The sequence below is a fragment of the Canis aureus genome, chromosome 21, assembly GCF_053574225.1.
Source record: "Canis aureus isolate CA01 chromosome 21, VMU_Caureus_v.1.0, whole genome shotgun sequence".
Taxonomy (NCBI): domain Eukaryota; kingdom Metazoa; phylum Chordata; class Mammalia; order Carnivora; family Canidae; genus Canis; species Canis aureus.
Window position 1 is genome coordinate 9,418,552 of NC_135631.1, and position 14,635 is coordinate 9,433,186.

General features: G+C 64.0%; 1 protein-coding gene across 2 annotated transcripts in view; it reads right to left on the minus strand.

Annotated features, from left to right (window-relative positions):
- Positions 1 to 14,635, minus strand: part of KCNQ1 (potassium voltage-gated channel subfamily Q member 1) — a 323,311-nt gene that overhangs the window by 269,465 nt on the left and 39,211 nt on the right. For both annotated transcript variants that reach the window (XM_077862849.1, XM_077862848.1), the window contains exon 2: positions 6,070 to 6,160. In XM_077862849.1, coding sequence (XP_077718975.1) covers positions 6,070 to 6,160 — 91 coding nt within the window. The remainder of the gene's footprint in view (positions 1 to 6,069; positions 6,161 to 14,635) is intronic.

Consider the following 14,635-nt stretch of genomic DNA (forward strand, 5'->3'; position numbering starts at 1 on the left):
GGGGTCAGCACAGCCACCCCCCCACCAAGCTTGGGTGCCGGCCCGTCCCAGGCAGGGCCCTGCAGGGTGCAGACATGAAGCCGTGTCCTGTCTGCACACCTATCCCCACCACATAGTAGGTGCTTGATGAATGTCTGCGGGCTGAACACACGCAGGGGGCATCCCAACCAGGGTGCTGGGTGGGGGTGGCCCCTGGCCTCAGGCAGGACTTGAGAGAAATGCTGGGCAGTGGGAACTAAGCCCCCCTGGGTGGCTCTCTCGTGGCAGGGACAGAGAGACAAAGGAGGAGGTCTCTCCGGAAGGTCAGGTGGTCGGGCACAGGAGGCAGGGAACGCCCGGTGTGGGCCAGAAGGTGGGGCGTGCAGGAGCGGGGCTTCACGGGACATGGAAGGGGTTTGCTAGTGGGGAGGGGAAGGCCAGGTGAGGGGAGCATTCCCAGGGGGAGGTGGCCCCCAAGGAAAATAAGACCTTGGTGTCTGTGAGTGGAAAACCTCAGCCACGAGTGACCAAAGTCCCGTGAGTCAGTCCCCTTGGTGCGAGGGATGGACCTGCAGAGGGTGTGCACACAGCAGGCTCCCGGGCCGCGGCTGCCACGGCCCACAGTGAGCCCGAGCCTCCCTGCTGGGTCTGAAGGGCGGGAAGGGTCTGCGGGGCTGGGGGACGGAGGACAGGGTCTGGACACTGCTCCAGGGGATGGGAGCCCAGCGTCCCGGTGCAGCTAGGAAACTGAGGCCCTGCAGCCCCCGGGGGGCAGGCCAGCCGGCAGGAGGGCTGGGTCACCACCACGGCCGAGGGAGCCTCGGAGTGAGGGAGGAAGCCGCGAGCGATGACCTCATCACCCAGGCCTCCGGGCCGTGGCTCACGGGGTTGTTAACCACAGCGTCGCGGGGCAAGTCCCTGGTATGCTCGGCACTGGGAGGCCGGAACACGCGGAGTTAGTGTCGTGCTTTTGGATGCGTCTCTTTGTGTGGGACCCAAAAAACATAAGTGGGGGGGACAACACCCAGCCCCTCACCTGGGCCTACTGGCCCCTGGGGGTGCAGACATAGGGTGCCTGCTGCAGCCTGCGGGCAAGCATGTGGGCGGGAAGCACGCACGCGGCCGCGTGGACACACACCAGCAGACATGCAGGGCTGCGCATGCACCAGGCACACACACCGTGCAACAGCCAGGGCCCACACGCATGCCCCCAGCGGGAGCCCCGTGCCCGGGAGGCGGGAGTGGGGCTCAGGTCCCGCGTGGGCCTCCTAACCGGCGGGGCCCCGACCTGCAGCACGGAGGAGATGCCTCCCAAAATGGCTTTTGCAGGCGCACCGAATCCGCCTGCTTCAGCAGAACGCTTAATCCCTCGGAGGCCGCCCCGGGGCCCCTGGCTCCGGCCAGATAACAGCGCTCGGCTCCGTAAACGCCGAGTGCATGAAAGCAACGGCAGAAATATGGGCTCTCTGGGACAGCTCAGCTCACAGACACGTTTTTCCACCATGTACACACCGGGCTGCTCGCGGAGCCCCTCGCCCCGAGCCCACACTGGCCCCTCCCGGGCTCCCAGCTGCGGTCTGGCTCCCTCGCTCCCTGGGCCCCGGCCAGCGGCACCCGCATCCTGCGGACAACAGCGCCACCTGGCGGCCCGCCATGCCCGGGGCTCCCAACTCCCTAACTCGGCTCCCTAAGCCCACCCCGGAAGCCTGCAGCAGGTCTCCCTCTGCCTGGGGTCTGACACCTCCCCCGGGAAGCGCCCCTGACTTCCCTGGGGGCACTGCGCTTGCCCGGTCCCCCCCCCTGCAGCTGCCCCCCTACCCTGGCCCCTCGGCCCTCTCCCCTCCTTGGATAAGCCCTCAGCGTCCGCACACACGTCCCACCCTGTCCCTCCTCACCTTGCACCTCCTTCCTGGCCCCACCATGGGACATAACTCACATCTGCCCCTGGAGGCTGGGCCCAGGGCGGCCTCATTCCCCACTGGGGCCCCAGTGCCTGCCATGGCCATAACGGTCCAGTGGCAGCCGGACATGGCCAGCTCAAACCCCCTCGAATATCCAGCTCCATGCAACCACTGAGCTGGGGAGTCCTTAGAAACCTAGCAAGGCCATCGGAGGGCTAAGTCTGAGGCCGTCCTGACCACCCCTCTACTTCACAGGGCAGGGGCAGCTGAGGCCCTGGAGTGTCTGCGGGGGCAGCTTTGGGAACAGGGCCTCAAGGCAGAGAAGTCCCAAGTCCTGGGAGCATCAGGCTGGGCATGTGGGGTCAGTGCAATCACCGCACCTCTGCCCTCAGGGGCTGACAACCGTGGAAAGCTGTAAACCCACCCATGGAGGACCCCCCCTCCCCGCCCCATGCGTGCCCAGACTGCTGGGAAAGAGCAAATGCCTCAGGGGGGGTAGGAATGGGGAACCCTGGACGGCAGGTTCAGAAGCAGCGACAGTCAAGCAGAGGCCTGGAACTGGATGAGAAGTCAGTCATGCAACATGCCAAAGAAATAGCAGGTCAAGAGCAGAGCACGTGCAAAGGCCCTGAGGCAGCTGGGTCAGCAAAAGTGCACTGGGATAGAGGGAGAGTGAGGTAGAGGGAGGGAGGGCGGAGTTATGGGGGCACAGGTGCCGAAGGTGCAGCATTCTGGAGGCCCAGAGGGTGTGCACACAGCAGGCACAAGCATATTTCAACAGGGCACTGGGGGAATGGTCAGATTTGTTTTGAAAAGCATCACCCACCCCAACCAAAGAAGGCTGCCGGGTGGAGAGGGCCCTGGTGGGACGGGGGGTACAGGAGGCAGCAGACATGACAGGTCGGAAGACATGGGACGCTGTGCGGGGTCTCGGCCCTCAAAAGGTCGAGGAAGGTGGGGCGCAGCGGCAGCGGGCTCTCTGCTTGGACAGGGCAGCGGTTTGCTGGCACAGCCGGCCTGGGGGCCTGGGCCGGTACGGACCCAACCCATGCGCCTCTCCCCTCCTCGGCCCGTGCCTGCGGTTCAGATGACGGCCACCAGGTGGCGCACGGACCTCACAGATGTCTGGACTGCAAGCCTGGCAGAGGGCCCCCCCCACCCTGGGAGAGGAGGCAGGTAGATGGGGGGGGTGCTGGGATGCTGGGGGGCAGCCGGGATGCTGGGGGGTGGGTGGGATGCTGGGGGGCAGCCGGGATGCTGGGGGAGGGTGAGATGCTGGGGGCAGGTGGGATGCTGGGGGGCAGCCGGGATGCTGGGGGGTGGGTGGGATGCTGGGGGGGCCGCCGGGATGCTGGGGGTGAGTAAGATGCTGGGGGCAGGTGGGATGCTGGGGGCGGGTGGGATGCTGGGGGGCAGCCGGGATGCTGGGGGTGAGTGGGATGCTGGAGGGTGGGTGGGATGGGGAAGCTGCTTGGGCGCTGAGTGGGGGCAGAGGCCATGGGGGGGCTGCCAGGATGCGACCGGAGCCCTCAGCTGCCTCCCCAGCCATCGACTGTGAGCTCTGAGTGTGAGAAGCCTCGTCCGGGTTGGAGGTGCTCCCGGCCGGCTGGCAACAGGAGAGTGGGCACCAGGCCAGACTGGGGTCTGCCCCCCACGCCGGGGCTGTTGTGGGGTCACACCTATGCTGGTCTGGTTTCCACGCCCCGTACAGGGCCTGGGAGCCGTGTCCATGGGGGCCCAACCAGCCGGGCATGGGCGGCTCCACCAGGCTCTGTTCCCTTCCCGGCTGCACCTGGGGGCCGGGTCGGAGCTGCCTGAGGACGTGGTACGGTCGCCACCTGAACTCAGGACCCTCGGTGCCCACACCCTGCCTCACAGCAACCCAGAAACTCCGTGTTGTTGGAGCCTTTTAAAGCCCCAGAGCAGGACTCCCAGTATCGGAGTATCACCCAAACCATTCAGGGGGGCCTTATGGTCCCAGCTGTGTGCTCCCCAAGTTCACATACTGGCATCCCAACCCCCAGCCCCTCAGAACACAGCTGTATTTGGATATGGGGTCATTACGGGGGTGACAGAGGTAATGGGAGGTTGCTGCAGGGAGGCCCTGACCCTGGAAGATCAGTGTCCTTGTAAGAAGGGACATTGGGGAGCCCCCTCCCTCCATGTGAGGACACAGTTGGAGGGGAGCGTCACCATGAGTGACCACACTGTCCTGGCCGCTCACCTATGACTCCCGGCCTCTGGGGCTGTGGGAGACAAATGCCCTCCGAGCCACACATCTGTGCGACTTTGCTACAGTTGCCCCAGGACACTTGCACAGGACCCGGGCCCAGGCCCCCGATCTCTCTGAGCCCCTGTGCCCGGCAGCACTTTCATCCAGCAGGAGGGCCCCTTGGAGTCCAGCCACTGCTCCCAAAGCCTCAGCTTCCAGCAGGTAAGGAGATCGGTCACCTCGGACGTGTGGACAGGAAAGGGAGACACCTGGACTTGCACAGTAGATGCGCTCCATGGGGTCTGGGCCCGGGCTCAGGTGGCCATGTGATAACCCGAAACAGAGACCCCTCCCCTCTCACCTTTCCTGTTCCCCCCCTGCCCAGCTCCTCCCTGGCCGTCCCCACCCTGGGAAGGACGGTCCCCACCCTGGGAAGCAGGTGGAGGGCCAGCAAGAAGCATCGCCCTTGGTGTCAACATGGACATCCCCCCACCCCCTGCTGCCTGCACCAGGGCCACCAGGGCAGGGCTTTGAGGACGTTTCCCTCGAGGATGGTGGCAGCTGACCTGCGGCCCGGATGCAGGAGCGGCCAGCCTTCCCCGGGTGCTGTAGCCCCGGGTCCTTGGAGGGGCCAGGTCGGCGCCCATGGCAGCTTCCGTGGGTCCCCAGGACCAGGGGACCCAGCGGAGGAGGGGAGCTCTGTCCCCCAAAGGCTGCCACTCTCATCACCCTGTTATTAGACGCTAAGCACGTCCCTACTTTTACGTGAAAAAGCCAAATCTGACGGGACCACAGAAAACAACAGGACAGCGAGCAGACCCCCATCAGGACACACGCTGTCACAGCCGCTCCACGGACAAAGTCACCTTCACTTCGGACCCGAAGGACTTGCCCAACAGGAAAGCACAGGTCCTGCCAGCCCGAGGCCAGCACCCCCTCCAGAGCAGCACGGGGGGGGCCCGCTCGCCCCCTAGAGCCAGGCACCCCGCAGCCGCCACGGGCATCACGACCACCACGTTAACCCCAATCTGGCGACACAGGCCTGTGCTGCCATCAGCCCGCATGCAGAAAGCTCTGCGGGACCAGAGAACAGACACCGCCAGCAACGACCAAATGTCGTAAAATCACGAGCTGTACAGGCGACAACTCTCAGGGGCTTCCACGTAGAGAGAAAGAGAGAGAGAGACCGCTCCAGAAAACACGGCAGCAGGGCAAGCCCGTCTGTGGCGGCAGTTGCCAGAAACGGCCACCATCACCAGGAACCCCCTTCACGGTGACCGGCTTCGACTCGTCACAAAGCCCGAAGGCCTCCTGGCAAACGGACACCGTGGTCGTGGGCGGGAAGGCCTCACCCCAGACAGACCCCAGCATCCCCAGATGCATCCGCCAGACGCGCACCCATCAGACGCCATCAGGTTTGTCCTGATGGCGAGGCCGACGGCGACAGTGGCGGTCACTAGGAGGAGCCAACGAGCAAGGACGGTCAGGGAAGCAGCACTGGGAGGCGACGAGAGCAGATCCGAGTGCACCTGGACATGCGGTTTACTATGACAACGGCATCTCAAGTCAGGTGGACAGGCACAGGTCAGTGGAAGGGGCCAGCCGGGTGGGCCAGGCATTCTGGGCAGGGTCGGTGTAGGGTCACAGCCCAGGTCAGGAGTCACCCAGACCCAGGGCCACGGGGCAGCTGTGGCAAGCTTGCCTACAGATCCTCCTGTGCTCCTTTCCCAGCCCAGCTCAGAAGCCCCCTCCTCCAGGAAGCCCTCCCAGATCGCCAGTCCCAGGCTGTCACCTCCCAGCCAACGTAGGAGTGAGGGTGGGGGTCCCCATACCTCGTGTCCCACAGCAGCTGGCCAGCAGAGGGGACACTGGGGCAGGGTCATCATGCCGCTCATGCCACCCCACGGTCCGCTCACTCGGGAGACCAGAGCCCCAGCAGCTATGACAGCTGCAACGGCCCCTCACGCTGCTACGTACCATCCAGAAGAGGGTCCCTGTGGCCAGGGCGACATACTGCTCGATGGTGGACAGGACACTGAAGATGAGGCAGACCAGGACGATGAGGAAGCTGTGGGGCGGGAGGACACGGCGGTCAGCTCCGGCGGTCAGCTCCAGCGGCCAGCCTCCCCGCCCCACCCCCACCGACACGGGCCAGGGGGCCAGGGGGGCACCTCCCACCTCCCACCCCTGCCCCCATCCCTGTCCCTGCCACGTGGGACCAGGCCCCTCCCTCCCCGGGTCTGAGAAGCCAGAACCCTGGTGCCCACAGGGGGCACTGCCAGCTGTGGAGGACATGTGCTGACCCCCCCACGGCATGTTGACCCCCCAATGATGGGCTGACCCCCGCACAGCAGGCTCACCCCCCCATGGCATGCTGAACCCCTCCACGGCAGGCTGACCACCCCCATGGTAGGTTGACACCCCCCCACACTGAGCTGACCCCCCGGTGGCCTGACCCCCCACAGCAGGACAGGCTTCAACACAAGATGCCAAGCAGCCACGCTCTGTGCCACGTGCCGTGTGGCTCCCTTTATACGAAGCATCCAGAGTGGGTGCCACGGGGATAGAAAGAAGACTGGCGGTCACCAGGGGCCCTGCAGATGCCCCCCGCATCCCTGGACATCACGGGGCCAACCCCAGCCCTCCTCCTTGGGGAGGGGGTCGGTCTTGGGGAGTCCTCCAGGGGATCCTCACTGATGGGACAGCAGGAAGCTGTGCATAGCCGGGCACACAGACCCCAGGCGGCTCCCCGGCCCGAGATCTCACTGCTCCCGGGGCTTCCCCACGCGTCCACCCCGTGCCCACCAAGAAGCCCCCTGCATCTCCCTGCACCAGCTCAGCCCTTCCCACCCCACCTCTGCCCTTCAGCAGCATCGGCCCAGACCTGCCACCTGCGCCTCCCTCACTACCCAGGCTGATCGGCTCCACCTGCAAAGCCAGATCCCAGCCCATCAGCCTCCACCCTGGGCCGCCACAGCCCACCCCACCGGCAGCTGGCGGAGCCCTCGGCATCACCGCCTAGCAGGACACCCTGGTGAGCCCAGGCTACACAGCACCTCCCATCCCTCCTCCTGAGCATGTCGGGCCCTGCCTGCCTCAGGGCCTTTGCACCTGCTGTTGTCCCTGCCGCCCCAACCCTCCTAGGCCAACCTGAGATGGCATCAAGCCTCCTGGTCTTTGCACATGTACTATCGCCTGCCAGGGGCCCTGCACACCCACGCTCTGCACCGCTCCAGCTCTGCGGACCCTCTTGCTCACTTGGAAGGGTGTCCCGTCCCACCTGGCCTCCACCAAGGAGAAGCAGGACCCCAGCCCACAGTAAGGCAGTTCAATAGGTATGGCCAGGCCTTCCCGCCAGAACCATGGGGGATGTGCCGGGGTGGGGGTGAGTGAGACAGGGGTGAATGAGATGCGTGCAGGGGTGGGGGTGAGCAGGGTGGGGTCCTGTCCCACCAGGACCTAGGTAAACGCCGCCGGAGAACGTGAGCACCCGCCGGCTGCCAGACCACTGCTTGGGCTCGGAGCTCACCAGCCACAGTCCGGAAGGGCAAAGGGCCACGCGCACAGTGCCACATGCTCCTGCCACACCTAGAACCCCCTCTGGTCCCCCTATCCACTCACCCCAGTCCCAGAGGGCTCGCTACCCAGGCCCACCCCAGGTCTCTGGGTGCAGACAGGGCCGAGGAAGGAGACACAGCGCCTGCCCTCTCCCTCCTCAGCCGTGTGCTGAGCAGAAGCCTCGGCCTATTTCGCCATCGACACGAGCCAGAGCCCTGGGACTTCCCCACGGGCACAGATGGCAGGGCAGCCGGATGTCCGGGGGGGCCTCAGGGACCAGGCCCGGGACGAGCCCCAAGCTCGCGCCCTCTCCTTCCACAGCCCCAGAGGATAGATCCCCCCTCCCTGTTGGGCCCCAGCGGGCGCCACCACCCAGGTCCCCCACTGGCTGCTTTAGGGACAGTAAGCCAAGTCCCGGGGATGCGGCCATGCTATGGCCAGACAAGTGGGGGCTGAGCTTCCTGGGGTGAGGTCACATGAGGTGACAAGAAGGCTGGGTCCCTAGAGGTGGCCTCGGGGAGGGCAGCATGGCAGGCTCACCTCTTCCCACCTCTGAGACGGCGGCTCCTCTGCCTGTGCCCCTCCCACCTCCATCCTATGGACATCTGTGAGGGCGCTGAGGGCCGCCAGGAATCCGGGGTGCCCCACCTCAAGGTCCTCACTGAGCCGCACCCATCAAGCCCCCCCCCGTGCTGCATGAAGTCCCAGGGTCAAGACGCCGACATCTCCGGGAGCCGTGGTCTCCACTTCCACAAAAGCAGCTGTGCCTCTGAGTCACGCTCCCCACACCCCATGCCCCCGCCATCCCCCACCCCAGGCCTTCACGTCCTGCAGACAAGAGAGGTGAGGCCCTGGGCTGTAGCCAGCTCCAGGATCTGTAGGGTTTCCTGCCCCCGAGGCAGGGGAAGCAAGGGGTGGGCACCGAGGTGCCTCTGCCCTCTCAGGAGCGTCGTGATGTGCACCTGCCACCTGCCAGGCCCTCCACAGCTGAGCTCTGAGCTCTGGGGCCCCAAGAGGCCACCCACGTCCCCTCCATGTGGCACCGATTCCAGGACCCCGTGGACCCTGCGTCAGCCAGCTGTCACTTTTCAACCCTTTTCCTGCCAGGCGGTGGTCCCGCACCGACCGACCCCGTTAGCATGACCTCTGGCTACAAGGCAGAAGGTGACAGTTTGCCAGGACTACATCGGGCAGGAGCAAGGAGGCCCCACAGGAGGGCCACACACAGCTTGGGAGCTGGCTGCCCTGGGCCCTCCACCGGCCCCTCTGCCCACCACCCAGGGCCTATGTTCAGGAAGCAGGATGAACCCAGGGCAGGGGTCGCAGTCAGGAGGGAAGCAGCCCTACTTCCTCATAGGCCCTGGCTGTCCCTCTGAGGGGACATCAGGATGGGGGTCCGCACCCCTGGTCCCCGGTCAGGGGTTACAGGGAGGTCCCTGTGCCGACGGAAGCTCTGGGCCAGGGGGTAGGAGCCAGCAGCCCGGGGCCCCTGCAGAGTATTTTCCCTGGGGGGTCAGGGGGCAGCTGGCGCACAAACACACGTGGTCCTTCCCCGGCCCTGCCATGTCCTGAAGCCTCCTTTCATCTACTCCGCCCTGCCCTGGGTGGTCCTGGAGCCTCGGAGATGCTGAGACAGGGGCCCTGCCCAGGGGGGTGTGGGGGCACAGCCTAGGGTGAGACCGCCCCTCCGACCCAGCCCGTCCCCCAAACCTCCTGAACCAGGTGGCCACAGACCAAGCCAGCAAACAGCAGCCCAGGAAAGGAGGAATCTGGCCCATTTCCGGGGTCAGGGCATGGGAACCGGGCTGGGGACACAAAGGACGTGGACACTCCAGCAGCCATGCCAGCCCCCAGCGCGGTGGCAGCTCCTTGTCCCTAAGGGACAATGCCCTGCTTGTGCTGTTGGCCAGGGGCCGGGGCTGGGAGCGCCAGGGGGATGTCCTGAACGTTATCGGTCATCATTTCAGCACCTGCGGCGGCCAGGTGCCCTGGGAACGGGGAAGAATGCAGGCGGCGTGCCAGGGCCCTGGTCCAGGACAGCAGGAGGGCGCAGCAGGGTGCGGGGACCCCGGGAGCACTGAAGCCACAGCGAGGTCTCTCCAGCCTGCTGGGAGGCACCTCTCACCCCGGGGGGGGGGGTCTCCCAATGATCCTTAAGGCGAACCCCACACACAGCACATATGCAGAAAGCTGCTCCTATAGTCCTCAGGCCCCCAGCGCACAAGAACATTGCTTTCAGGTAACCCTGGGGTTACCCTGGAATTCGAGGTCACAGAGAACATGAGCAGAGCTGGGTCTGGACGCTTAATTTACTGAGCATAGGACTGCGTGAGTGCTTCAGGAGTCCTGTGGGCCCAGGGAGAGGAGGCGCCTCAGACAGGCCAAGAGAGCCAGACGCAGGACAAATCCTGTGTGATCCATTCCCCCGGGGTCCCTGGAGTCTCCAGATTCACAGGGACAGAATGGACAGTGAGACAGATGAGGTGTCTCCTGGGGACAGAGAGTGAACGGTGGTCACGGGGGTGGGGGGAGGGACGGGGTCAGTGACTCCTGGGGAAAGAGAGTGGACGGTGGTCAGAGGGGGAGTGACGGGGTGTCTCCTGGAGACAGAGAGTGGATGGTGGTCACAGGGCCAGGGGAGGGACGGGGTCAGTGTCTCAGGGGGACGGACAGTCCTGGAGACGAATGGTGGGGACAGCCGCACAACAGTGTGAATGCACTTAATACCCCCGAGCTGTGCACTTGACACAGCTAAGATCATAAAATTTTATGTGTATTTTACCACCATTTTAAAACATTTTAGGAAGTAAAGGTGCTTGTACACAGCAGTGGCAGCTGACAGAGCTCCGGGCAGGTGGTCTGTGGGGCAGAGCGAGGTTCAGAGGCCCGCCCACCTAGGACAGGACCTTCGCAGGCACAGAAACAACAGGCTTGTCCCAGCGACCTCAAGCCCAAGGCAGATGGGGTTTTGAGCGTGTGATTCAACAGATTAGGAACTGACGTTCAAACCCCAAATGCGATTGGAGGAACTTCTCTTTGTACAAAAGTCATCCTGGAAGAAATGTTCCAAAGGCCCCCGAACAAATGAAGGGCAGGTGCCTGGGCCCTGCCCCATGACACTGGACTCCTACACGGGGGTGGCCTCGGGTCTGCAGGGCTGTCCCCGGGGTGCGGGGTAACCCTGCCCAAGGTCCTCTTGCTGGCCCAGCCCGGGCCCGCATTGCTTCCTATAAACCCCCCGCAGCAGGAGTCCCATCACCCTATGTGATGAGGTGGGGGCTTGGGATGAGGTGCCGCGGGTCCTCCGGGGAGTCAGAGTCACAGGCACTGATGGGGGCATCAAGGCTCTGAGCCAGCAGGAGCAGGTCCAGGGCCACAGAGACCATGAGCCCAAGCTGACCGACCCCGGGGTCCCCCCCACCCCAGCCCTAGCTTCAGGCCAAGACTGAACCACCTTCTTGGGCATGGCACTCGGTGCTAGAGCCCCCAGGGGCAGGAACGCCGCACTGTGCATGGACACAGCTGAACCATGGGCGGGGTGTGGGGGGGAGGCAGGGGGCTCTTCCTGGGCAGGGAGGGGTTTGTGTCCTCTCCCAGCTTCTGGGGCCCCAGGCATCCCAGCCCTGCCTCCGTGGTCACGTGGCCCGTGTGTCTTACAGGGACGCGGGTCACCACACGTCCGGCCCCACCAGGCACCCAGGATCACCCCTGCCCCTCAAGATGCTGAAATCCCCCCTACCTACAAAGAGGCCGTCCCTGCATGAGGACCTGTCATGCCCCAGGGACCCGGACATGTCTGGGGCTGCGGCTCGGTCCCCACAACACGCAAGGGCTAGTTCACACCCGAACAAGTCACTCATGGGGATCGTTACTGTGGACGCACCTGTGAATTTTTATTTTTATTTTTTTTAAGATTTTATTTATTTATTCATGAGAGATGCAGAGAGGCAGAGACACAGGCAGAGGGAGAAGCAGGCTCCATGCAGGGAGCCCAGTGTGGGACTCGATCCTGGGGACTCCAGGATCACACCCTGAGCCAAAGGCAAATGCTCAACTGCTGAGCCACCCAAGCATCCTGTGCCTGTGAATTTTTAAAGCCGGTATTAGGTACCCAGTAAAAATAAATGTTGGTATCAGTTTTTAAAATATTCAAACTAGCTTCAGAGGCTCCCATTCACCCTTTCTTATTACTGAGCTATGTCTAAGACCCTCTCTCCAGATGAGGTCAGGGTCGCAGAGGTCAGGAGGTGGACATGTCCCCTCGAGGTCCCCATGCGGCACCGGCCAGACTCCCAGGTGAGCCCCGGCCATCTCCCTTCCACCTGCTGGCCGCCACACCCCAAAATCTCTGAGCACCAGGGCAAGGGCGTCCCGGCCACCCCTCTCTGCACCCCCACCCGGCCCTGAACCTGCCACAGGGGATCATTTGGTGGCTCTGAGGCTCATGTCTTTAAAAGGTTGGCCTAGGCAGCCCGATCCGCAAGCCCAAGGACCCCACAACAGGCGGCTGGGTCTGCAGGGGTGTAGCTCCTGAGTCCCCAGAAGGCCCCCTTGTGCTGATCCCACTAAACAGACTCAGGGCCACCTGGCTAGGAGCTTTTAGGAGCTTAAAGCCTGCATGCCCACCACCAGATGGGGGCTCTCCTCAGTCCTGCGGGGTTTCAGACCATATCTTTTCCAAAAGTGGTCTGGGCTGGGGACCCTGGAGCCCTGGGACCCTCCTACCTCGCATTCTAGCGGGGACCCCACAGGGTCCTATGCTCAGAGCACCTCCCTGGAGGTTGGTCACCCCACTCTGGAGTCATCAGTCTCTGGGGTTCCCCAACAATCTGCAGCCCACCCTCCACTGGTCCCCCCACCTCAGGTTTCAGGACCTCCTCCTGCCCCCTCCCCTCACCGGCAGCCAGGCAGTCCTGGAAAATGCAAATCCCAGCAGCCCTCTCTGGAGCTAGAGATCCTCTAAGTGACACTCGGATCCAGCCTCCCTGGCCAGCCTCTGCCCCACAGGCCTGAGCTTCCCTGCAGGGAGGCCCTCAGACACCTTGCCTGGGCCCGTGGCCCCTGCGCTTCACCCCACAGACTGCTGCCCACCTGCTGCCCATGACTACCTCACCGACAGAGGGGGCTCCCAGGCAGGGTCTCATCTGCTGGTTTCCCTCCGAAGGCCTGGCACACAAATGTTTGTTGAACAACCAACTGACTGAATGCACCTTTAGGCTTAGCCCAGGAGCACAGTGAATAGAATTGTCAGCGTTGCCTCTTCCATGCAGGCCTCCAGACTGCATCAGGAAGTGAGATCCTGGGACGTCTACGTGGCTCAGCAGTTGAGTGACTGCTTTTGGCTCAGGGCATGATCCCAGGGTCCCAGGATTGAGTCCCACATCAGGCTCCCTGCATGGAGCCTGCTTCTCCCTCTGCCTCTGTCTCTGCCTCTCTCTGTGTCTCTCATGAATAAGTAAAATCTTAAAAAAAAAAAAAAAAAAAAAAAAGGAAGTGAGATCCCTGTGCCCCCCTCTCCTCCTTCCCCCACCCCCATGGCCCAGCCAGGACCCAACGGGGCCCTTCCAATGGACCAGCGCTGAGCACTGAGGCAGCTCTCTGCATGCACACATGCCAACTGCGCCGGGCAGAGAGGAGCCTGGGGGTGGGTGGGGGCCTCTGAAGTGAGCACAGAGCGGGTAGGCGGTCCCCAGTGGCCAGGGGCACATGGATGGCAGTGGTATGGACAAGAGGCCCTGGGGGAAGGCTCTGAGGGTGTGACCCCAGGGAGTGGCTGCCCCTGGAGGTGGCCACGGGGGACCTGTGCCAGGGTGGCATCCACACCACCAGCCCCTTGAGGCTCCACAAGGCCACCGGCCAGACAGTGGTGTGCCAAGATCTGACCACATCCCCTCCTCTGCCTCTTCCCGAAACGTGGGGACAACTACAACCCAGGGACGGGTCATGCTCTCCCAGGAAGGCCTGTGACAGCCCCACCAGCAGCAGAGCACCACAGGGACAGAGAATCATCCCCTCAGGACAGACGGACAAAGGGGGGTTTTTCACCCCGAGGGCTGCTAGGTACAGAAACAGGGGGCTTCCTGGCTGCAGGCACTTCAGGCCACCTTGGCTGACCCTGCAGTGCCCCACTGCAGCCCGGAGGGTGGCAAGGTAGGAGACAGGGCTGCCCCCAGCACTAGCTGTGCACATGCTTGGACCACGAGGGCCATGCTCATGTCATCCCAATGCCTGGGGTCCCCTCACTCCTCACAGCCACCTCAGCACAGAGCCTTTGGTGTGCAAGGGGGGCCTGGGCATCTCCCCTGTCACCCTCTAAAGGCCATGCCTACTGGGGGTGACTTCAGAGGACAGCTTGACCATGCCACCCAAGCTAGCCTTCCAAGTGGCTTTAAGGGGGTCACCCAGTGGGTCGAAGGCCCCAGCAGGGCGGGAGGGTGGCAGTGAGTCACACAGGAGCCCACTTCCTGCTGTCCATGCCAGCCCTCATGAGACTGAGATGTGGGCTGGTGCCTCATCACAGGAGGCGGAGGGAAGCTCAGAGACGGTAAGTAGCTGCCTAGAGCCACGTAGCACCAAACAGCCAGCAGAGAACAGGACTCTGCAGGGAACCGTGGCGGCCTCCTGGCAAGCCTCGTGCCTCCTGGAAAGCAGCTGCCCAGGGGGTCATCGGGAGTGGCAGGAACGCCGGGACTCTGAGGAGCTGCATCTGGCCTGGCAGAGGGAGGACAGGCCCTGGTGGATGTAGCCAGGAGGCCCAGGGCCAGTCACAGAGGCCGCCAGGGCCACACTGCCCACACTTCATGGGGCGACTGGAAGGCTCAGGCCCCAGGCCGGAGACCCACCTGTCGCAGGGTCACCTGCAGGGCAGCCAGGCCCATCTGGAGTCCGGGCTCCCTGGCCGGCCTGTGATAATAGACCCCTCCAGCATATACTTAGAAGGTGACGGGAGAACGAATCCAGTGACCTTGCGCACAGCTCCCGAGCG